Here is a 23,221-nt window from a genome sequence, read left to right as displayed (position 1 = left end):
TCTGAATAACCCGTCAGTCAAAGAAGAACTTGTGAGGGAAATTAGAAAGTATTTTGAAGTGAATGTATATGAAAATGAAAACATACATCATAATCTGTGCTAGTGGCTGAAGCAGTGCTTAGAAGAAATGTCTGTCTTCAAGTGTTTATATTAAAAATGAGAAAGATCTTAATAATCTAAGCTCTCACCATAAAAATCTAGGATAAAATAGCAAACCAAGCCAAAGATGAGCAGAAGGAAGAAAATAATAGGGTGGAAATAATGAAATAGTAAACAGGAGAAAAAGGAGAGTAAATGAGTAAAAGTTGGTTGTTTGAAAAGAGCAACACAAAATTGGCAAACCTTTAGGTAGACTAAGAAAAAAAGGTCACTAAAATTAAGATTTAAAGAAGGGAGATTACCGCTGACCTCTCAGATAGTAAAAGGTTTACAGCAGAATACTAGGAATAACTGTATGCCAAGTTAATAACATAGATGAAGTGAAAATATTCTAGAACATCACATATTATGAAAATTGGCTCAGGGGCAGTAGAAAATTTGAATAGACATATGAAAAGGAAAGAAATTGAGTTAGTAACTAATAACCTTCCTGCAAAGAAAAGCAGAGACCCAGATCACTTCACTTGTAAATTTTATCAAATGGTAAGAAATTATACTAGTACTTCACAAGTTGTTCCCTGAAGACTTTTCAAAACCAGAAGCCCAAAGTACACACGAATAGAAAAACAGACCAATATTGTTCAAGAACACAGATGCAAATTCCCTGAATAAAATACGTGCAAACCAAATTCAATGGCATATTTAAAAGATTATACACTATGTCAGTGTGAGATTTATACCAGGAGTACCAGATTTATTCAACATCCAAAAATCAATTAATGTAATAGACTACATTAATAGAATAAAGAGCTAAAACCACACAATCATCCCAATAAAGACAGAAAAGGCATTTGACAAAATTCCATACCCATTGATAATTAAAACTCTTAAACAAATAGCGGGAAACTTTGTCAATCTGACAGAGGGTTTCTGTGAAGAACCACAAGTGAAAGTCACAGTTACTAGTGAAAGACTGAATGCTTTCCCCTACAATTAGGAACAAGGCAAGGATTTCACTTTTTGCCTTTGTGGTTCAACACTGTACTGGAGATTCTAGCTAATATTGCCAGGGAAGAATGGAAATAAAAGATGTCCTGATCTGAAAGAAAACATTAAACTGTCTTTATTTGCAGTGACATCATCCCATATGTAGAAAATTTTGAGGAATCTTACAAAAAAAAAAAAAAAGAAAAAGGATTAGAACTGATAATTGTTAGCTGGGCCACCGAATAAAATATCAGTATAAAAAATAGTCTTTCTGTGCATGAACAATGTACAATCCAAAAATAACAACATGATTCTGTTCAGAATAACATCAAAAAGAATAAAATACTTAAGGAATAAATTTAATAAAGTCAGTGCAGGTCTTATACACTGAACATTACAAAAGTCTGCTGAGGAAAATTAAGATAAATGCAGATGCATTGTGTCCATAGATTGGATGCATTAATATTGTTAAGATGGTAATTCTCCTGAAATTGACCTATAGATTCAACTCAGTCGCTGTAAAACTTTCAGCAGGCTTTTTTCCCCAAGAAATGATAAACCGATCCTAAAATTTATATGGAAATGCTAAAGGACAGAAATTACCAGGACAATTTTATAAAAGAACAAAGTTGGAGGACTGTTTCTACTGAATTTCAGAATTCTAAAGCTGCAGTTATGGAGCATCTGGCTGGCTCAGTCAGGAATGAGACTCTTGATCTTGGTGTTGTAAATCCGAGCCTCACATTGAGTGTAGAAATTATGTAAAAACAAAATCTTCGAGAGCTAGAACAAACAGTGTTAAGTTTTTTGTGGATCCAGAAAAGACCCCAAATAGCCAAAACAATACTGAAAAAGAAAACCAAAGCTGAAGGCATCACAATTCTGGACTTCAAGATGTATAACAAAACTGTAGTCATCAAGACAGTATGGTACTGTTTCAAAAACAGACACATAGATCAATGGAACAGAATAGAGAACCCAGAAATGGACCCACAAACATATGTCCAACTAATCTTTGACAAAGCAGGAAAGAATATCCAATGGAAAAAAAGACAGTCTCTTTAGCAAATGGTGTTGGGAAAAATGGATAGCGACATGCAGAAGAATGCACCTGGATCACTTTTTTATACCATACACAAAAATAAACTCAAATTGGATGAAAGACCTAAATGTAAGACAAGAAGCCATCAAAATCCTAGAGGAGAAAGCAGCGAAGCCTCTTTGACTTCGACCACAGGAAATTCTTACTCAACACGTCTCCAGAGGCAAGGGAAATAAAAGCAAAAGTGAACTATTGGGACCTTCTCAAAATAAAAAGCTTCTGCACAGTGAAGGAAACAATCAGCAAAACTAAAAGGCAACCGACAGAATGGGAGAAGATAGTTGCAAATGACATAACAGATAAAGGGTTAGTATCCAAAATCTATAAAGAACTTATCAAACTCAATACCAAAAAAACAAATAATCCAAGAAATGGGCAAAAGACATGAATAGACACTTTTCCAAAGAAACATCCACATGGCTAACAGATACATGAAAAATAATGCTCAATGTCACTTATCACCAGGGAAATACAAATCAAAGCCACAATGAGATACCATCTCACACCTGGCAGAATGGCTAAAATTAACAACTTGAGTAATAACACATGTTGACGAGGATGTGGAGAAAGCGGAACTCTTTTGCACTGTTGGTGGGAGTGCAAACTGGTGCAGCCACTCTGGAAAACAGTAGGGAGATTGCTCAAAAAACTAAAAATAGAACTACCCTACGACCCAGCAATTGCACTACTAGGTATTTATCTAAGGGATACACGTGTGCTGTTTCGAAAGGACACATGCACCCCAATGTTTATAGCAGCGCTATCAACAATAGCCAGAGTATGGAAAGAGCCCAAATGTCCATCGATGGATGAATGGATAAAGAAGATGTGGTATATGTATATGATGGAGTATTACTCGGCAATAAAAAAAAGAATGAAATCTTGCCATTTGCAACTACATGGATGGAACTAGAGGGTCTTACGCTAAGTGAAATTAGTCAGAGAAAGACATATCATATGACTCCACTCATATGTAGAATTTAAGATACAAAACAGATGAACACAAGGGAAGGGAAGTAAAAATAATAGAAAAACAGGGAAGGGGACAAAACATAAGAGACTCTTCAATATAGAAAACAAACAGGGTTGCTGGAGGGGTTGTGGGTAGGGGTTGGGCTAAATGGGCAAGGGGGCATTAAAGAGGACACTTGTTGGGATGAGCACTGGGTGTTATATGAAGGGGATGAGTTACTGGATTCTACTCCTGAAATCATTGTGCTGTATGCGAACTAAGTTGGATGCAAATTTAAAAAAAATAAATGAGTAAATAAATAAAAATAAATAAATTCCTAGGGGTGTCTGGGTAGCTCAGTCAGTTAAGCGTCCCATTCTTGGTTTCAGCTCAGGTCATCATCTCATAGTTCATGGGTTCGAGACCTGTGTTGCTCTCTGTGCTGACAGTGTGGAGCCTGCTTGGGATTTCTTTCTTCTTCTCTCTGCCCTTCCCTGGCTTACATGTGTATGTCTCGTTCTCTCTCTCTCTCTCTCTCTCTCTCTCTCTCAGAATAAAATTAAAAAGATTTTTTTTTTTTAATCTTAAAAAAAACACAAAAAACAGGGCATCTGAGTGGCTTAGTCGGTTAAGCGTACGATTTCAGCTCAGGTCATGATCTCACAGTTTGTGGGTTCAAACCCTGCATCAGGCTCTGTGCTGACAGCTTGGAGCCTGGCGCCTGCTTTGAATTCTATGTCTCCTTCTCTCTGTGCCCCTCCCCTACTCGTGCTCGGTCTCTCTCTCTCTCAAAAATAAAATATTTAAAAATTTTTAAATAAAGGCTACAGTTATACAAGACTTTGTTGTGCTGGCAGAAGGTAACATATATGTAGATCAGTTGATTAGAATTATGAATCCAGATGTCAGTTCGTTTTCAACAAGGGTATTAAAGTAGTTCATTAGAGAAGTTTGTTCTCAGATCATGCAGGGACAACTGGATGCATCTCCATCCACATGCAAAATGATGAACTTTGACTTCTCCTTCATACCATACAGAAAAATAAACTTAAAAAAAAAAAAAAACCATACATGTAAGACCTAAAACAAACTTAGAAAAAAAAAAATAGAGGGGCTCCTGAGTTGCTCAGTCTGTTAAATGTCTGACTCTTTATTTGGCTCAGGTCATGATACTGTGGTTCGCGGGTTTGAGCCCCGTGTCATGCTTCACACTGCTAGTGGCAAGTCTGCTTGGGATTCTCTGCCTCTCCCCTACTCAGGCTCTTGCCCTCTCTTTTAGAGTTAAATACACTTTAAAAAAAGGAAAAAATGGAGGGAAAATCTTTAAGACCTTGGATTAAAGTGTTTTATGGGTTTATAAGAAAAAAAAAAAGATAAATCGGCCCTTACCAAAATTCAAAGTTTCTGTGCTTCAAAATACACTGTTAAGAACATTAAAAAGGCAAGCAACAGAGTGGTTGAAAATATTTGTTAAAACTTTTGTCTTATAAGAGTTGTATCCAGAATTTTCAAAGAACTCATGTAAAGAAACAAACCGTCATATGTTGGTTCTATGAATGTAACATGGTAAAGTCAACAGTTTGTTAGTTTCTTAAAAAAACATAAAACTGTCATGTGGCACAGTAATTACACTTCTAGGTATATACATGGGACCCAAACACATGTTCTCACAAAGACTTGAATGTGATTGTTCATAGCAGCATTAATTTCCATAGGCAAAAAGTGGAAACAAATATCCTTCAACTGGTGAGTGGGTACACAAAATGTGGTGTATCCATACAATGGATACTATTCAGCAATAAAAAGGAATGAATTGTTGGGATGCCTGGGTGGCTCGGTGGCTCAGTCAGTTAAAGGGTCCAACTCTTGGTTTTAGCCCAAGTCATGATCTGTCAATTGTGAGTTCAAGCCCCACATTGGGCTCTGTGCTGACAGTGTGGAACTTGCTTGGGATTCTCTGTCTCCCACTCTCTCTCTCTCTACCCCTTCCCTGCTAATGCAGTCTCGCTCTTACTCAAAAATAGTAAGAATTAAAAAAAAAAAAGGAATGAACTGTTGACATATGTTAAAACATGGATGAACTTCAAGAACATTATATGAAGCGTAAGAAGCCATACATAGAAGCCGTGTATCGTTGGACTCCATGTGTATAGAATATCCAGAAAAGATAAATTTTTAGAGAAAGATAATACTGATTGCCTAGGGCAATGGGTGATAAATGGGCATGAGGGATCTTACTAGGATGAGGAAGATGTTCTAAAACTGATTTATGGAGATGCTCACACCACTGGGTAAAGTTACTAAAAATCATTGACCTGTATACTTACAGTGAGTTGGTTTTATTATATGTAAAATGTGTCTCAGTGAAGTATTTTCTCAAAAGCAAATGTGAGAAATAAAATTAGATAGCATTATTATCTTTAACCAGAAGCCTATAATGTTACATTATCTTTTTAAAATAAGGTCATCTGAAATGTGAGGATACATTTAAAAATTTTTCAGTTACTTTGAAGCCTTAATACTCTGATTCTAGAGCCAGGATCACTGGAAATAACAGTGGAACTCCCTGTCAGGCTGATGTTGGCATATGTGTATATACTGTTTTATGCAACCATATTTTCCTAGATCCAAAACAGAAAACCCACTGTATCTTCCTGGTCTTTAAAAATGAGTCATAACACCTAGTTTACTGCTGTTACAAGTTTGGTATTATTCCTGAAACATTTGATGAAAGACACCAAAAGCAGCTAAGTTTCGCTTTGCTTTCCATTCTCCATTTACTACATTTTTCTTTTTCTTTTGTTTTACTTTATTTGTTTTAGATCACTGTGTCCACTACTATGATCTTCGTAACACTAAACAGCCAATCATGGTATTCAAAGGACACCGAAAAGCAGTGTCTTATGCAAAGTTTGTGAGTGGTGAGGAAATTGTCTCTGCGTGAGTATTACTCTTCTGAGGTTGAACTTAACACAGAGCTCTATCATCATTTACCAGTTTTATAATGTCACTGTGGGTATCTGTAAAGAGCGACACTGTGCTATATGCACTTTTTCATAAATAGATTTTTTTATTGTAGAATTAAAATACATGTATATTCTGGTTTGTATTGCTCACTTTTATAGGGTATTTATGAATAAAATCCCGATGATGTTAGTTTTTAATGCAACCCCCCTTTCAACATTTGAACTTCAGATTGAATTTCAGCCACCACTTCTCCTTAAGAGAAAAACAACATAGTTGATGGGATAGAATGAGAAACGTTTTATTTATTAACATCAATTAACATGTTGTTGTATATTTATCTGCATTGCAGTACAGTAGTATTGTTTTTGGTTTTAAGTAATATTTGGTTGATTCTATATTACTTGATGTCCCTATGGTTTCATGGTGAGTTTTAAATATGTTTTGAAAGTAACTTAAGTATGGCTGCTTATATTTGACAAATATCCTTTGAGAAGCCTTCTGCAGTAGAGAACTATAATGTAAGCTTTTATTTTGTTTGAAGGTTAACAAGAGGTCAACCAGATAAGTAAATCTCAGTTGCTAAAATATCACTGAGAAATCTCTTCTAACAAAGGTAGCACCTTCTTTCTGTTATCCATTGCGTAGCTCTCTTTATTTTATATTAGCCTAGTAATACTTTCTTAATTTCTCTTTTTCATATCTATTATTTCTTTTCATGCTTACTGACACCTTGTTTTCTTATTTTCAGTTAGTTTTTTTTTTTCTTTGCTTTCTAATTTTTAATCTTAGGAGATTATTAATGACAGTGCCTTGGTATTAAACACTTGGTACCTCCCTCCTCATCTACCTCTATACTAGTTACTCTTGGTAAGAAGTTGGTAATTTGAGTTGACTTAGCAAGGTAATTTGAACAGAGTTACAAACAAGGGGGAAAAAGTGAGAACTGAGTTTTAAGGGAAGGTAACATAGGGTAATTCGTTCACAAACCTAAATTAGTGTTAACCAGTCAAAATATATCCCATCTTTAGGAGTAGTAATGGGCAGTAAATAACTAAAGTTTTATTCAGGTTCAAATGTGGATAGTACATTATATGGCAGAAGTATTTTTCTTCAGTTTTGATTTATAAGTGTTAAATGAGTTGGATTTCAGCTAACTGAAATACATGTATCTTATTTGTCTAAATTGGGAAGTTTTAGTCGACCTAATTAATGTGGATTTGTTGTTTGTAATTTTCACCAATCTCTTGTCCTTCTTAGGTTTTATAAGTCCTGATTTTTTTTTTCTTGAACATATTTAGGGTTTAGAAGTTTTTAGAATAAGTTTATCTACAAGTGTATTTGGAAATATTAAAAAGTAATACTAAAATATACATATTGCTGCAACCTCTGAATTCTTGGCCAATGAAAATATATATACACATAAAGAAATATTTAATGCAACATTGTCGAGCAAAAAACCACATTTAAAACAATATAAATTTCTATTGGGAAAATGATGAGAAGCAATAGAGGAGTATTTAAAGAGCCAGAGTTTGGCTTCTGCAATAAGACAGTTTCTATCTTGGCTCTGTTGTTTACTAGCTATGTATGGTATCTTGAAAATATCCTTAGCCTTCTCATTCTCAGTTGTCTCATCTCTAAAATGGAGCTAATTACAGAAATTACATTGTGTGTCCTTAAATGAAGTAATAAATGTAAAACTTTCAGCATGGTGCCTTATTCTGTGAATGTTACAGTAAGAGAAAACATAATTTATTATGTAGTCATTAACAGATATCAAAGTGTATTTATTTTACAGAAAAATTATAAAGCAAATTCTTGAATGAGGGATAAGCAATTTAAAACATAATGTGTATGGTATGATTGGATTCGTGTTACAGAAAGAGAAAAAACATGGTATTTTATTCAAGTTCTAAGACTGTATGATAGGTCTCTGTATGATAGGATTACCAGCGATCTTTTTTTTTTTTTTTTAATTTGTTTAATGTTTATTTATTTTTGAGAGACACAGAGTGCAAGTGGGGAGGGGCAGAGAACAAGGGAGACACAGAATCCAAAGCAGGCTCCAGGCTCTGAGCTGTCACAGAGCCCGATGTGGGCCTCAAACTCACAAACTATGAGATCACGACCTGGACCAAAATCAGACACTTAACCGACTGAGCCACCCAGGTGCCCCACCAGTGATTTTTATATGCGATTATTTTTTGGTAAATAACTGCATTTGTATATAATTTCAGTAAATGAATTACTTTATATAGACTATCCCAGTTATTCATACCATTGCACCCCTTAGGTACAACTAACTGTCAAAGTAGTTTAAATTTAGTATACCAATACAGTTCAGCAGTTGAAAAGTAAACCAAGTGGCACAGATTGTATCCCTAAAATTAAGCACAATTCCCAGTGGAACTTTGTTATTTGATGATTGTGGTATGATGGTATTGATGATGTTTATTAGTAAGCACTTCCTACATGCCCAGGGACTACTGAAAGCCTTTGAAATGAATTTACTTTTCACATCTGATAGAATTCATCTAATTCAATAATGTAGGAATCACTGTATTTCACATAACTAATGAACAAAACTGAGGCCAAAGAGGTTATGTAACTTTCCCAAGTTCAAAAACAAATTAATCGTATATATTGAGCATTGTAACTCAGAAAATCTGGCTCCAAAATCTGCATTCTAAACAACCAAACTGAATTGCCTCTAATTAGTAGTGATGAGTTTCAGACCATGAAATCTTAAATGCATTCTAATTTTTTGTGTTTACCTCAGCTCAACAGACAGCCAACTAAAACTGTGGAATGTAGGGAAACCATACTGTCTACGTTCCTTCAAGGGTCACATCAATGAAAAAAACTTCGTAGGCCTCGCTTCCAATGGCGACTATATAGCTTGTGGTACGTAAAACTGTCTTTTCCTGGAACTTTTTATTTAACAGGCATTTGTCACTGAAATTGCATTCACTAGATACAGGCTACCTACCAAGTCAAGAATTGATCTGTATGCTCAGAAAGTAGCATATTGAATTCTTCTTAGATTGTACTGGAAGAAGCATTAGTTCTTCCCTCCTTCACTGAGCACAAACCCTGTCCACATGAAATAGCATGAAATCATTAAATATGTTTTGTAATTGTTCTTCATAGTAATTTCTGTAGATATTACGTAAAAGAAAATATTAATTTCTGCTAATGACCTAATTTCAGAGATACCGTCTTAAGCTTGATATTCATTGTCCTCTATAGAGTACTCTCTTCAGTAAGCAGTTTTAGATCGTCTTGATCTGTTATTCTAGGGCTTTTGTTTTTTGTAATTTATTATTATTATTATCTTTTGTAATTTACACAAATAGGAATCAGAAGTAAAAGAAGTCACTTTAGGTTTTGTGAAGATGCTACATGCACCTAATGCCCAAATATATGAGCTTTCATGAATTCTTTCAAGTGACTTGACTTTTATTTAGTGAAGTTGTATATAATCTAAACCCTTCCAGAACAAATCTCTTGCAGTTATTCTACTTTGATAGCCTGCTCAAAAATATAGGTTTCTAGACTGCTTATCTAATAGAGTAATATCTTTATTGGAGAATGGGACATAAATTTTGTAGGTTGTTAAAATCTGCCTTTGTAAGTGCTGTAACTTTCTTTTTTCCTCTTAGAAGTCTTTCTAAACATCATTTAAGATTCATGGTATAATAATAAGTTTCTGGTCTTTTTTAGACCTCTGCTATCATAAATGGGTTTTTGCAGTAATTTCAGCCTTACAATTACCAATGTTATATCATTTGACAATTATTATTTCTTTAGATTAGTAAAGTGTAGCTTTTCTCTATGAATCTTTTTCTCACATGATTCCCAAGAAATCTTGTGCTCTGATCTTCCAAATTCAACCATGAAAGATTTGTCTTTGAGCTTAAACATTGAGTAATAATCACCTTATGAATGTGATGTCCTAATTCTGAGTTCTCCCATTCTAGAAAAATTATTTACTTAAAAATTTTTTTTTAGGAAGCGAGAACAACTCTCTTTACCTGTACTATAAAGGACTTTCTAAGACTTTGCTAACTTTTAAGTTTGATACGGTCAAAAGTGTTCTGGATAAAGACCGAAAAGAAGATGATACCAATGAATTTGTTAGTGCTGTGTGCTGGAGGGCATTGCCAGATGGGGTAAGTTTTCATATCAGTTTTTCACCTTGATGTCTCATGTAACACTTTATGTATACATATGTGAATTTTTGTTAGCTTAAAATACAAATTGATATGTGATAACACATTTCCTTGCTTAGTATTGCATCATCACAGGAAACAGGCATTTTAGGTAGTAATTGAAATATGTCACCAATGGAACAGTGTCCTACTGATGTAATGTCTCTCCTGTGTAGCCATAGCATCTTGCGCATACCTCTGTTTTAGTGTTATCACGTTGTCTCTTTATATCTCTTCTAGAAGACTGGAAATTTCTAGGTACACACTGTGTCTCATTTTCCTTAACGATCATTTGAAGTATATACTCAGTAAACATTGAGCTGAACCTAATATTAGCAGGAAGAAAACTTGATGTAGGTAAAGGAGAGTACCCTATATGTACACCTAATTAAATACTGTTTCAGAGCAAAATTCCTGTCTAGAAAATACACTTATATAAGAATGTTTAAACACATTTAATTCCTTAATAAGAAAGTTACATTTCTAGATTGCAAAAAAACCAGTTTTCTCAAACTTGTCACTTATTAACAAATTATTCTCAAACTTGTCACGTTTTAAAGTATAAACATTCTCATAAGTTATGTGAAGAAATAATTGTTTTATTATCTTGATTTTTATAAGCAGTAGTCACTCACTAATGTCATCTTATTAAAAAATAGCTCTTTAGGTGCTTCCTTGGTTAGTTTTACTTTTGATCAAAAAATTTCTTACTTGATGGGTACTTTAAGAATTCTGAGTTTCGGGGCGCTTGGGTGGCTCAGTCGGTTAAGCGTCTTGACTTCGGCTCAGGTCATGATCTCATGGTTTGTGAGTTCAAGCCCCGCGTCAGGCTCTGTGCTAAACAGCTCACAGCCTGGAGCCTGCTTTGGATTCTGTGTCTGTGCCTTCATGCTCATGCTCTGTGTCCCTCTGTCTCTCAATAATAAATAAACATGAAAAAAATTAAAAAACATTCTGAGTTTCAGGTACTATTTAACTTTAACTAGATATATTCCATTCCTATCGTATTTAAAATTAGTGTGACTCAACTTCCAGTCTTGGCAGTGGCACACTAGGTGATTTGTACTAACCTTTCACCCAAATAGAACTAGAAAAGTTGGACCAAGTATATTTATTTTAAAAACAATAACAGAAACCTATTTGAAGGCATTGGAATGTAAACAAGATAGAAAAAAATTACTGGCCTAGGAATGTGAGCCTGGCTTTTGAGTATGCTTTTCTTCTGGGAGCCTTTGCCAGTCTTGTTGTAATGGCTGAGAGCACTTCTAGTAGCCTCACAAGGGCACAGGGATTGGAGTCTAGTATTCACCACTGTGGGGGTGAACTCACTGTGGTTCAGGTCCCCAGAGGGCTATAGTCTAGGGTAAACCACTAGAAGATAAGCTCTCACTGTGATTGCAACTCAACTTCATATCATATCAGTCCCGAAATTAAATTGAAGTGATCCTGGATTGGTAGTTAAATTAAAATTAAATCCTCTTTGAAAGAGGATCTTCTAGAGAAGATCATCTAAGGTCTAAGGACTTTATTTTTTTCAAAAGCCCAGATACACTAAGTAGGTCACAATAAAAAACATGCATAGGAAAAGGCAAGAGATATGAATAAGTTCAGCATAAGCAGTGGACAATGGAAACAAAATCACAGCAGCTCCAGATATTGGAATTGTCAGACATAGCTTGAAAATAACCATGCTGACAAGGAAGAAGACAAGATTGAAAATTTTAACTGGAAACTAAAAAAAAACTATTTTAAAAATGAAAATCCTAGAAGTGAAAAATTATAATTACCAAAACTAAGAACTCAGTGGATGGATCATAGGGAAGATAAGACAGAGTTGAGAATCAATGAACTTTTATAGATAAGCTAGGAGAAAATATACAGAAGGAAGCATGGAGAGACAAATATTAAAAAAAAATACAGAAAAGAGGTGGAGGATGAAGTAAGTTTAAAATATTCAATAAGAAACCTCAAAGGGGAGAAAAGAAGTAATGCAATTAAACAAATATTAGAAAGGATTATCGTTGAGACCTTCATAAAATTGATGAAAGACATCAAGGCAGAGATTCAATAAGCTCTTGTGCCCTAAAGAATAAATCTACAATGTGAGTAAAGATTTAATATTATACTTGGACCATGAAGAGACTTAGGCCTGCCTGAAAATCTGACCTTGGGTCTGTCTTCTCATAGTAACTTGATGGAAATGTGTGGAGTTAAGACAAACATTGAATGTTATTGCTACAGGTTAGTCTCTTAAACTTACTGTGAAACCCCATCTGTAGTATTGCACCTGGACTTAACTGTGAGTTGGCGCAATATTGGCCTTACATCTATCCAAAGTGAACGATACAAGACTGGCAGGAAACCAGGGCAGTCTCTGTCCAGAACCACACGCGCCTTAACTGTCCTTGGCAGCCATGTGATCTCTGTGTGTGTTGTTCGGGAGAGATGGAAGTAGCTATGCATGTGAATAGTTGCTTGGCCTCCTGATGAGTGAGGGATGTTGTGCATGCTGAATTTCCTGTCCTGTACACCTCTATGAAACTAACTAACCTAGTGCAAGATTACAGCTAATTGTGTCTCATCCTGTGACCCCTGCTGGTGTTGGACAGTCACACTTTGACATGTCATAATAAAACTGTTGAAAATAAAATGCAAAGGGAGATTATTGAAATAAGACAAAGTACTCTTTTCAAAAAGCCAACAATTAGACTGACAACCAACTTCTCATTAAGCAATAGAAACCAGAGGTAGTGGAACCAGGTCTTCACTGTGTAAAGGGAAATAAATACCTGCCAATCTCAATTTCTTTCTATTTATTTATTTATTTATTTATTTATTTATTTATTTTTATATTTTTTTTAACGTTTATTTATTTTTGAGACAGAGAGAGGCAGAGCATGAACGGGGGAGGGTCAGAGAGAGAGGGAGACACAGAATCGGAAGCAGGCTCCAGGCTCTGGGCCATCATCAGCCCAGAGCCCGACGCGGGGCTCGAACTCACGGACCGTGAGATCGTGACCTGAGCTGAAGTCGGACGCTTAGCCGACTGAGCCACCCAGGCGCCCCACAATTTCTCAATTCAGTGAAAATCTCTCCAGACACAAGTAAAATAAAGACACTTTTAGATAAATAAATATGAAAATTTGCTACAAGTAGACTTACACTAAAGAAAACCTGAAAGGATCTTTTTAAGGCGGAAGGAAAAGATGCAGAAGACAAAGATAAAGGTCAGAGATGCAGAAAGGAATGGAAAAAGGTGAAGGAATAGAAATGGTGAAAAGGAAGAGAAGTGGTAATACTCAGTAAATCTAAATGCGTATTGACTATATAAAGCAATGATGCCTTGTTATTAAAGCCAATAAGCACATAGAATTAAATATTTGACAGTAATAACATAAGGCAGAAGGATAAATGTAATTAGGGTGTTCTCAGGTCTTTGCCTTGTCAGGGAAGGAGGTAAAAAAAAGAAAAAGCTAATTAATACTAGACTGAAGAGGATGCATATTGTAGTTTATAGGATAAGTTTTAAGTAAGTTCTTGTGGGGCTGGTTTAGTGGTGATGAATTCCTTCAGTTTTTGTTTGTTTAGGAAGACATTTATCTCTCCTTCTATATTGAATGACGGACTTGCTGGATAAAGGATTCTCGGCTGCATATTTTTTTGGTTTATCACATTGAAGATTTCCTGCCATCCCTTTCTGGCCTGCCAAGTTTCAGTAGATAGGTCTGCCACTAGTCTTATGGGTCTCCCTTTGTAGGTTAGAGCCTGTTTATCCCTAGCTGCTTTCAAAATTTTCTATTTATCCTTGTATTTTGCCAGTTTCACTAGACATGTCGTGCAGAAGATCGATTCAAATTAACATCTGAAGGGAGTTCTCTGTGCCTCTTGGATTTCAATGCACTTTTCCTTCCCCAGACCAGGGAAGTTCTCAGCTATGATTTGTTCAAGTACACCTTCAGCCCCTCTCTCTCTCTCTTCCTCTTCTGGAATTCCTATTATACGGATATTGTTCCGTTTGATTGCATCACTTAGTTCTCTAATTCTCTCCTCATACTCCTGGATTTTTTAATCTTTTTCTCAGTTTCCTCTTTTTCTATAATTTTATCTTCTTTTAAAAAAAATTTTTTTTTCAACGTTTATTTATTTTTGGGACAGAGAGAGACAGAGCATGAACGGGGGAGGGGCAGAGAGAGAGGGAGACACAGAATCGGAAACAGGCTCCAGGCTCTGAGCCATCAGCCCAGAGCCTGACGCGGGGCTCGAACTCACGGACCGCGAGATCGTGACCTGGCTGAAGTCGGACGCTTAACCGACTGCGCCACCCAGGCGCCCTATAATTTTATCTTCTAATTCACTTATTCTCTCCTCTGCCTCTTCAATCTGTGCTGTGGTCGCCTCCATTTTATTTTGCACCTCATTTATAACATTTTTAAGCTCCTCATGACTATTTCTTAGTCCCTTGATTTCTGTAGCAATAGATTCTCTGCTGTCCTCTATACTTTTTACAAGCCCAGCGATTAATTTTATGACTATTATTCTAAATTCTGGTTCGTTATATTGCTTAAATCGTTTTTGATCAATTTGTTAGCTGTTGCTACTTCCTGGAGTTTCTTTTGAGAATTCTTCCATTTTGTCATTTTGCGTACTCCCTGAGGTGGTGCGGAACTGTGGGGCACTTCCCCCGTGCTGTCTGGAGTAACTTGTGTTGGTGGGTGGGGCCACAGTCAGACCTGCTGTCTGTCCCCAGCCCGCTGCTGGGGCCACAGTCAGACTGGTATGTACCTTATCTTCCCTTCTTCCGGGGGCAGGACTCACTGTGGAGTGGTGTGGCCCCTGTCTGGGCTACTTGCACACTGCCAGGCTTGTGGTGCTGCTTCAATGGGATCTGGCGTATTAGCCGGGGTGGATCCACAAGGTGCACAGGGAGGGGCAGGCTCAGCTCGCTTTGCTGTTGGTGGTCCCCTGCGGGAGGGGCCCTGCAGCACTGGGAGGGAGGCTGACTCGTCGGAGGGATAGATCCACAGGAGCACAGCGTTGGGTGCGTGGTGCAAGCAAGTTCGGTGATGGGAACTGGTTCCCTTTGGGATTTCGGCTGGGGGATGGGCGAGGGAGATGGCGCTGGCCAGCGCCTTTGTTCCCTGCAGAGCTGAGCTCTGTCATCCAGGGCTCAACACCTCTCCCTCCTGGTGTCCTCTCGCCCTCCTGCTCTCTGAGCAGAGCTGTTGACTGATAACATTCCAGATGTTAAGACCTGCTGGCTGTCAGAACTTATGCAATCTGGCCCCTCTGCTTTTGCAAGTCAGACTCGGGGGTTCGGTGTTGCCGGACAGGCTGCCCCTCCACTACCCTGGCTCCCTCCTGCCAGTCTGTGTAGCGCACACCGCCTCTGTGCCCTTCCTACCCTCTTCCGTGGGCGTCTTGTCTACGCTTGGCTCCGGAGAGTCCGTTCTGCTAGTCTCTGGCAGTTTTCTGGGTTATTTAGGCAGATGTGGGTGGAATCTAAGTGATCAGCAGGACGAGGTGAGCCCAGCGTCCTCCTACCCCGCCATCTTCCCTCCTATAAATGTGCCTCTCTGAAGTCAGGTTGAGTAATACAGGAAAGTGATGGGAAGGTACTTGAGGTTAGAACCATCTCAGAATGAAGATCCTTCCGGTGGGCTCCTGCAGGTACTTGCACAGCCCCGCCATCTCTGCATACTTGTCCTCATGTGGGCCGCCATTTTGAAAAATCTCCTTTAAGTGAGTTTTTAAAGTGTGCTACCTAGACCAGAAAAGTTCTGTAACTCACTTTGTTTTCAGTCCAGATTTATTTTAAGTTTGATTTTTATAGAATAGCCACTTTGATTAGGCACAAAAAATAACTTTGTTTCCTTATTTTAGATGAGGCAGAAAGTGTGAGAGACTCTTGTTTATTTATTCAACAGATATTTATTATGTGCAGTCACAGTTCTAGATAGGGAAGATAAATTTGAACAAGACTATAAGAGAAATTCTGGCCCTCTTAGGAGACTTAAAATTTTATGTGCCGGAGGAGACAAAAAACAAAATAAATAAGTTATTATATTAGAAGGTGACAAATGACTGGGAGAAAAACCAAGTGGGAGGCTGGGTCAGAGAGGCCTGGGTGAGGGAATTGTAGTTCTCAGCGGTGGCAACAGAATTGCCTGAGTAGCTGAAGTAGAGCAAAGACTAGGACATGAAGATGTAATCCACATTTAAATGTGGAAGAGTATTTCAGGTGGAGTAAACAGTTCAGAGGCCTGGAAGTTCAGAAAGTGATGACTGTTCAGAGAACAGAAAGAAGACAAGCATTGCCTCACTGCAGTGAGCTGGCTGGGGAGCAGTCTATTTCAGAGTGGTGAAGAAGAACCATTTCAACAGAACACTGTTTACCAAAGCCCGGACTTTGGCTTTTACCGATTGTGAGTTGGGAGCCATTGTAAGATTTTGAGCAAAGGAATGATACAATCTGACTTAACGTTTTTAAAAATTGGTTTGGCTATATTCTAGAGAAAAGACTATGAGATGTCAGGCATGGAGGCAGGAAGGCTGTTGGCAATTCCAGGTAAGGTCAAATAGTGGTATGCCAATGAGAAGCAGTCAGATCCTGTACATATTTTGAATGTGGAGCTAATAAATGGCACATGGAGAGTGAAAGAGAAAAGTGTAGGATGACACTGAGTTTTGTTTTTCCCCCCAGTAACTTTAAGAGTGGAGTTGCCAGTAATTGAGGAGAAGGCCACCAGAGGAAGTGTCTTAGAGGAGAATAGACTGGCTGGGTTTAAGTTACTAAAAATACCAAGTGGAGATGCTAAGTGTGAGATGTATTTGCCTTATAAGTATATAAGGTAAATATACCTGGTATATACTTGGTATATAAGTAAATATACCAAGTTTGGAGTTCACAGCAGATTGTGGGGCCAGAGATAGAAATTGGTAGCTGTCAGCATATGACGTTTAAGCCAAGAAATTGGGTGTATCTCCACAAGGGAGTGTAATTAGAGATTGGAAGTGTGTGAATACCGTATTTTGGAGGGCACTTTAGTGTTCAGTGATTGAAGCAATGAGGAGGAGTCAAGAAAGACTTAGAGTAGTTATTGGGATGCCTGGGTGACTCAGCTGGTGAGATATCTGCCTTCGACTCAGGTCATGATTTCATGGTTCATGAGTTTGAGCCCCACATCGGGCTCTCTGCTGTGGATCTCTTCAGATCCTCTGTCCCCTGCCCCTCCTCTGCTGTGCGCTCGCACGCACTCTCTCTCTCTCTCTCTCAAAAATAGAAAGAAAGAAATAAGGAAGGAAAGAAAGAGTAACTATGTATAGTCTGTCTTGATTGGAGAATGGTTTTAAGAAAAAAAAGGGAAGAAATTGGAGGTAATGAAATACAGAGAGCTGCTTTGGGGTGTAATAAAATAATGCCATGTTTAATCTCATCTAGATTACTTACTTTTTTAAAATATGAAATACCTGTCTCTAAAAAGGCCAAACATGTCATTGTCTTTCTGTGCCTTAATTCCATTCTGCCTGATTTTGATCAAAAGAAAGAGATCAATTTAAGGACACCTACAAAATAGTTGAACTTTGAAAGTATTTTTACGTTTTGGACAAGTACAAGTAGTTTATCAATTTACTGTATGAACTAAAATGACCTAAAACTCTTCAATTAAGATAATACAAAAATTGCACATGCTTTTCTGTTATTTATGGCAGTAATTTAGTAATAGAGAGGGGATTGAAATTAACCATGAGGATAGAGGGAAAGGCATAAATACAAATTAGATATTCTTTTAGGACAGTATCTCAGTCTTTTTATTTTATTTTTTTTCTGTAATTTTTTTTAATGTTTTTATTTTTGAGAGAGAGAGAGAAAGAAAAAGAAAGTCAGCGTGCGAGCAGGGGAGGGGCAGAGAGAGAGGGAGAGACAGATTCTGAAGCAGGCTCCAGCTCTGAGCTGTCAGCACAGAGCCCGATGCGGGGCTGGAACTCACGAACTGCAAGATCATGACCTGAGCCAAGTCATACGCTTAACTGAGCCACCCAAGTGCCCCAGTATCTCAGTCGTATAAAAATTTGAGATAGTTTACTGCAGATTAAATTTCTGTTTAGCCTTGTTTTTTCTTATAACACACATACATATATATATATATATGCATGTATGTATGTATATGTATACATACATATGTATGTATGTATGTATGTATGCATGTATGTATATATAAATAGGCCACTTCTGGATAAAAATGAACCAGTGATTCCAAGCCTTGTTTTGAACAGTCAGCCACGATCATATATAATGCCCATTCTTTTTATTTCTACTGACCTTTGTATAATCTGGAAAGAATTTTCTACACCGCCCTTTTTTAAGATACTGGTCAATTTTATTGTAGCATTTATTACATCCCTTCTCCTTTATTTCACAGTGCTATGGGAGTTAACAGCAAGCATGCTTCTTCCCCTCCTTCTTGTTTGCTCTGTGGTCTGTCAGTTTTGCTTTAGGATTACACTTTTTACTTTTAATTAGTCTTGTTTAAAGACAGAATATTTCTTTTTTTTTTTTAATTTTTCTAATGTTTATTTTTGAGAGAGAGCGAGCCGTGTGTGCATTAGCGGGGGAGGGCCAGAGGGAGAGGGAGACACAGAATCTGAAGCTGGCTAAGGTGTCAGCACAGAGCCCGACGTGGGGCTCAAATTCACGAACCGCAAGATCGTGACCTGAGCCGAAGTCAGGTGCTTAAGTGACTGACTGCTTAAGTGACTGAACCACCCAGGTGCCCCAAGACAGAATAGTTCTAATGTTGTTTCTTTTAATCTGAGAGACAATGCTTTGTCCTTTGTCTGTTTGTCTTCCTTGCTGTATTTTCCCTGTGTCTAAAAGCACTTTTACTCAGTCACTTTTGGGGTTGCTGACCAATTCTTCTGTCCTTTGTTCCTTAGTTTTGTCTTGCAAAAGTAGTGACTCTAGCATTTTTACTAAAATGCAGAAGTCTCAAGTATATTTAATTTTCAAAGGAATTTTAAGATGTTTCATTTGAACTCTAGTGAAAATACTTTTTTTTAGGAGAATTTTTAAATTGCAGCTTAGGTCCTCTCAAGAATAGAAATGATAATGATTATCTTATTCTAATGAAGAATGCAGAATTGTTTATTTTATATTTGTTTTTAGTTTATTATTTTAATTCACTTACAGACATTTTAACAAGAAAACCTCAGTGGTTTAGAGTTACTGACATAAAGATGTTCTATTATTATCAAATTACTGGGATTTTTCCTCCCAGGTCTAAATCTTATTACTTGCATTGCCTAATTCAGTATTAATTTTCATGATATTTAAAAAATATGAATTTGTGAGAAATAACTATTAGGAATAACACAGATCATTTTGCCTTTATTTAGGCTTTGGAATTTAATTTCCTTAGCGGTCATTTTTTAAATATAAATGAGGAGAACTTGATAGATCGAATGTTTAACTTGCTGTAATGAAAGAACTTTAGTATCCACTTATTTGAAGAAGCAATTGTAAATTCTGAAACTGTGTATTTGTACTGTATCCATATAGGATTGCACATCCAAGTATATTACATGTGAATGATTATACAGTCTTTGAAATAAATGTGGTTTGCTGCATTTCCATAGGTAGCAGCCAACTTTATACTTTCGAATATAGAGAATCAAGGAGCTTAGTAGGCTGTCATTTCAGTTCATTTTCTGACTCTACTTCTTTGAAAAGTACCCCATAATTTATTTGGTCCTGTGTGCAGATGTAATAAAATTTGCTGATTTTTCTTGGAAATAGCCATTATCTAGATTAATAAAGCCCATTTGGTAATCAAGTCTATGTCAGATCTATTTTCAACCTTTCTTTCTGAAATATACTATTTATTCACAATTTTTGGCAGGCATTAATACGGACTAACATAAGTTTTGTTTCCTCCCTTCCTCCTTCCCTTTCTTCCTTCCTTCCTTCCTTCCTTTGACATCTCTAAATCCTTAAAGGAGTGGTTATACCTAAAAGGCAGTAGTGATATGGTCAGAATAATTCATTAACTAAATAATTATCTTTAACTAATTTAGAGTTCATTTAGAGAAAAGTGTTTGCAATTTTAAGAGTGTATGGGGGTCAATGTGAATTTCCTTGGTAAGCGTTTTGCTGGAGTATATCATCTTGGAACGTTATCTCTTAGGATTTTTACTATATATTATTGTAGTTCATTACTCAAAGAAACAATTAGAAATGAATACATGTGGGGTGCCTGGGTGACTCAGTCGGTTAAGTGCTCAACTCTTGATTTTGGCCCAGGTCATGATCTCACGGTTCCTGAGGTCAAGCCTCATATTGGACTCTGGGCTGACAGCATGGAGCCTGCTTGGGATTCTCTCTCTCCCCTTCACTCTGCCCCACCCCTGCTCATGCATGCTCACCCACTCTGTCTCTCTGTCAAAAATAAACATTAAAAAAAAAAAAGAAATGAATACATGTATACTTTAGAGAATTTATAAAAAACAAAAAATAGGAAAAAATGTCTATTGCAACTTTTTCCCAGAAATAACCAATAGTAACATTTTAATGTAATTAATCTTCATGTTGTTTTCCTTTAATGGGTACTATTGTTTTTAATAAAATTGAGTATTTTATATATTACCATGTACTCTTTATTTTTTCTTCATGTCTTCTTTACCTTTTGCCTTTATCATTAACATTTCCCAGGTCTAAATGTATTTTGAAAAGAGTATTTCCAGTGACTGCATATTATTCTATTCTAAGGTTTTACCATAACTGGCATACCATTGTTTTGTTGAGGAGATTAATGTTTACTTTTTACTACTATGTAACTTTACTACTTGGAGTACTTCTTGCATTTTTTTTTGCAGTAAATCTTTAAATTTTTAATTCGTTCTTTAGAAGAGAACCTTCAGGATTTGTCCATTTAAAGAAAATGAGTACCTTTAACACTTGATTAAAATTAGTTTGCCTCCCAGAAAAGTTTCCTTACATTGCTCTTTCACCAAGAAACGGGGTGCATGGAAACATGGGGTGTAATGCCAGTATCTTTGTCATCTTGAAAATATTTTGTTACGGAAGTACGTAATCATTTTTAATTAATTGTTTCCATAAGCAATTTTCTAAAACATTCTTTTGATTGTTACATATTATATACTTACATACTGAAAATTGTCTTTTTAATAGAAATTCTTGATTGAAAGGGAAATACCGTGCAATTGAGATCTTGTTTTATAATCAGTCCGTAATTCAGGACTATTCCACTATCTCCCACACCCTACATTTTGGTGTTCGTAATTCAGGACTATTCCACTATCTCCCACACCCTACATCCTCTGTGAAAGTACTGCTATAAAGCTAAGATAAATTTGGGACAATACTATTTATTCTTGATTTCTATTACATATTTTTTATCACCACTACTTTATTCAGAGAGTGTAGTTAGGTAAGGAGATTATGTGTGTTCTCTATCTGTGGATCCTTCTGTTGACATGACCCTTATTTAAAACTAGTGGAATAAAATATAAATTGACTCAAGAATGTAAATGACTGTTTCTGTTCTTAAATGATGATAACTATTTAAAGGGACACCATATTTTTGTTGGAAGCAGATACTAAGTCCATTGTAACTCCTGCTGAGGTAGTAGGGTGCCCTTATCATTGTTTTATCAGTTCTGAATCACATCATACATACTTACCTAGTCTTGGGTCACCCATGCTAAATGGATATCTAATGGGAAAAGACAGTACTTGGAAAGGACACTTAACACTTTCTCAGCTCTTCAGAAGTTATTAAAAAATGTATCCTCTATCCTCAGGAAAAGCATTGATTATTAAGGATGGATATTTTCTTTTGTGGCCAGAAACAACAGGAATCATAATGGAAGTTTCTGTAACTCTCAAATGAACGATGTCAGGACAAGGATTTTCCTAATTTCCCTCCCTTGAAACAAAGTCCAGCAAAACTTGGGAATCTGTCAAACTCTGTTATCACCCATACTATACAAAGTTATAGCCATAGTAGGTGAGAACATCTTTTTCAGTCATAAAATAAAATACATTTTTTATATTCTTATTTCTAATGAATAAGACTTTAATATAGTGAAACACTTTTTTGAAGTGTTTTTAACTAAAACCTTATATTCTTAAGGAATCTTCTTTTCTTTACCTAAATCTTTCATGATTCCTATTCATTAAAAATATTTGCTGAGGGGCGCCTGGGTGGCGCAGTCGGTTAAGTGTCCGACTTCAGCCAGGTCACGATCTCGCGGTCCAGGAGTTCGAGCCCCGCGTCAGGCTCTGGGCTGATGGCTCAGAGCCTGGAGCCTGTTTCCGATTCTGTGTCTCCCTCTCTCTCTGCCCCTCCCCCGTTCATGCTATGTCTCTCTCTGTCTTAAAAATAAATAAAAACGTTGGAAAAAAAAAATATTTGCTGAATAGGAGCACGTGGGTGGCTCAGTTGGTTCAGCATCTGACGTCGGCTTAGGTTATGATCTCATGGTTCGTAAGTTCGAGCCCCGCGTTGGGCTCTATGCTAACAGTCAGCTTGGAGTCCAGAGCCTGCTTCAGATTCTGTGTCCCCCTCTCTCTCTGCCCCTTCCCCACTTGTGCTCTCTTTCTTTCTCAAAAATAAATAAACGTTAAAAAAAAAACATTAAAAAAATATTTGCTGAATAATATAGTACCTGTACTATTAATTGTATTCATGTCTCTTATTCCCTGCTAACCTGTAAACTTGAAAAAAGGCATCCTACTGTATTGAACAACAGCATAGACTATGCAACCAGGCCACCTAGGTTCAATCAGATTTTCCACATAGTAGCTCTGTGACCTTACTCAAGTTCCTCAACTGTCCCTTGCTTCAATTTCCTCATCGTATTTAGAAAAATATTCTTTTAAGTAGG

The 23,221-nt window shown here is 36.8% G+C and overlaps 1 protein-coding gene across 7 annotated transcripts in view; it reads left to right on the top strand.

The window, feature by feature from the left end:
- Window positions 1–23,221, top strand: part of COP1 (COP1 E3 ubiquitin ligase) — a 281,667-nt gene that overhangs the window by 214,515 nt on the left and 43,931 nt on the right. For 6 of the 7 annotated variants that reach the window (XR_003965751.1, XM_030301693.1, XM_030301697.1 and 3 more), the window contains 3 exons: window positions 5,963–6,080; window positions 8,887–9,011; window positions 10,119–10,279. Coding sequence is in view for 6 of the 7 variants with exons in the window: in XM_030301693.1 (XP_030157553.1) it covers window positions 5,963–6,080; window positions 8,887–9,011; window positions 10,119–10,279 (404 nt within the window). In the remaining variant the exon portion in view is untranslated. Of the gene's footprint in view, window positions 1–5,962; window positions 6,081–8,886; window positions 9,012–10,118; window positions 10,280–23,221 lie in introns of those variants that run through there. The other variant, XM_030301698.1, reaches the window with a different exon arrangement.

This window comes from Lynx canadensis, chromosome F1 (assembly GCF_007474595.2).
Source record: "Lynx canadensis isolate LIC74 chromosome F1, mLynCan4.pri.v2, whole genome shotgun sequence".
Taxonomy (NCBI): domain Eukaryota; kingdom Metazoa; phylum Chordata; class Mammalia; order Carnivora; family Felidae; genus Lynx; species Lynx canadensis.
The sequence above is the reverse complement of the archived record's forward strand: the minus strand, read 5'-3'. Positions and strand labels throughout refer to the sequence as shown.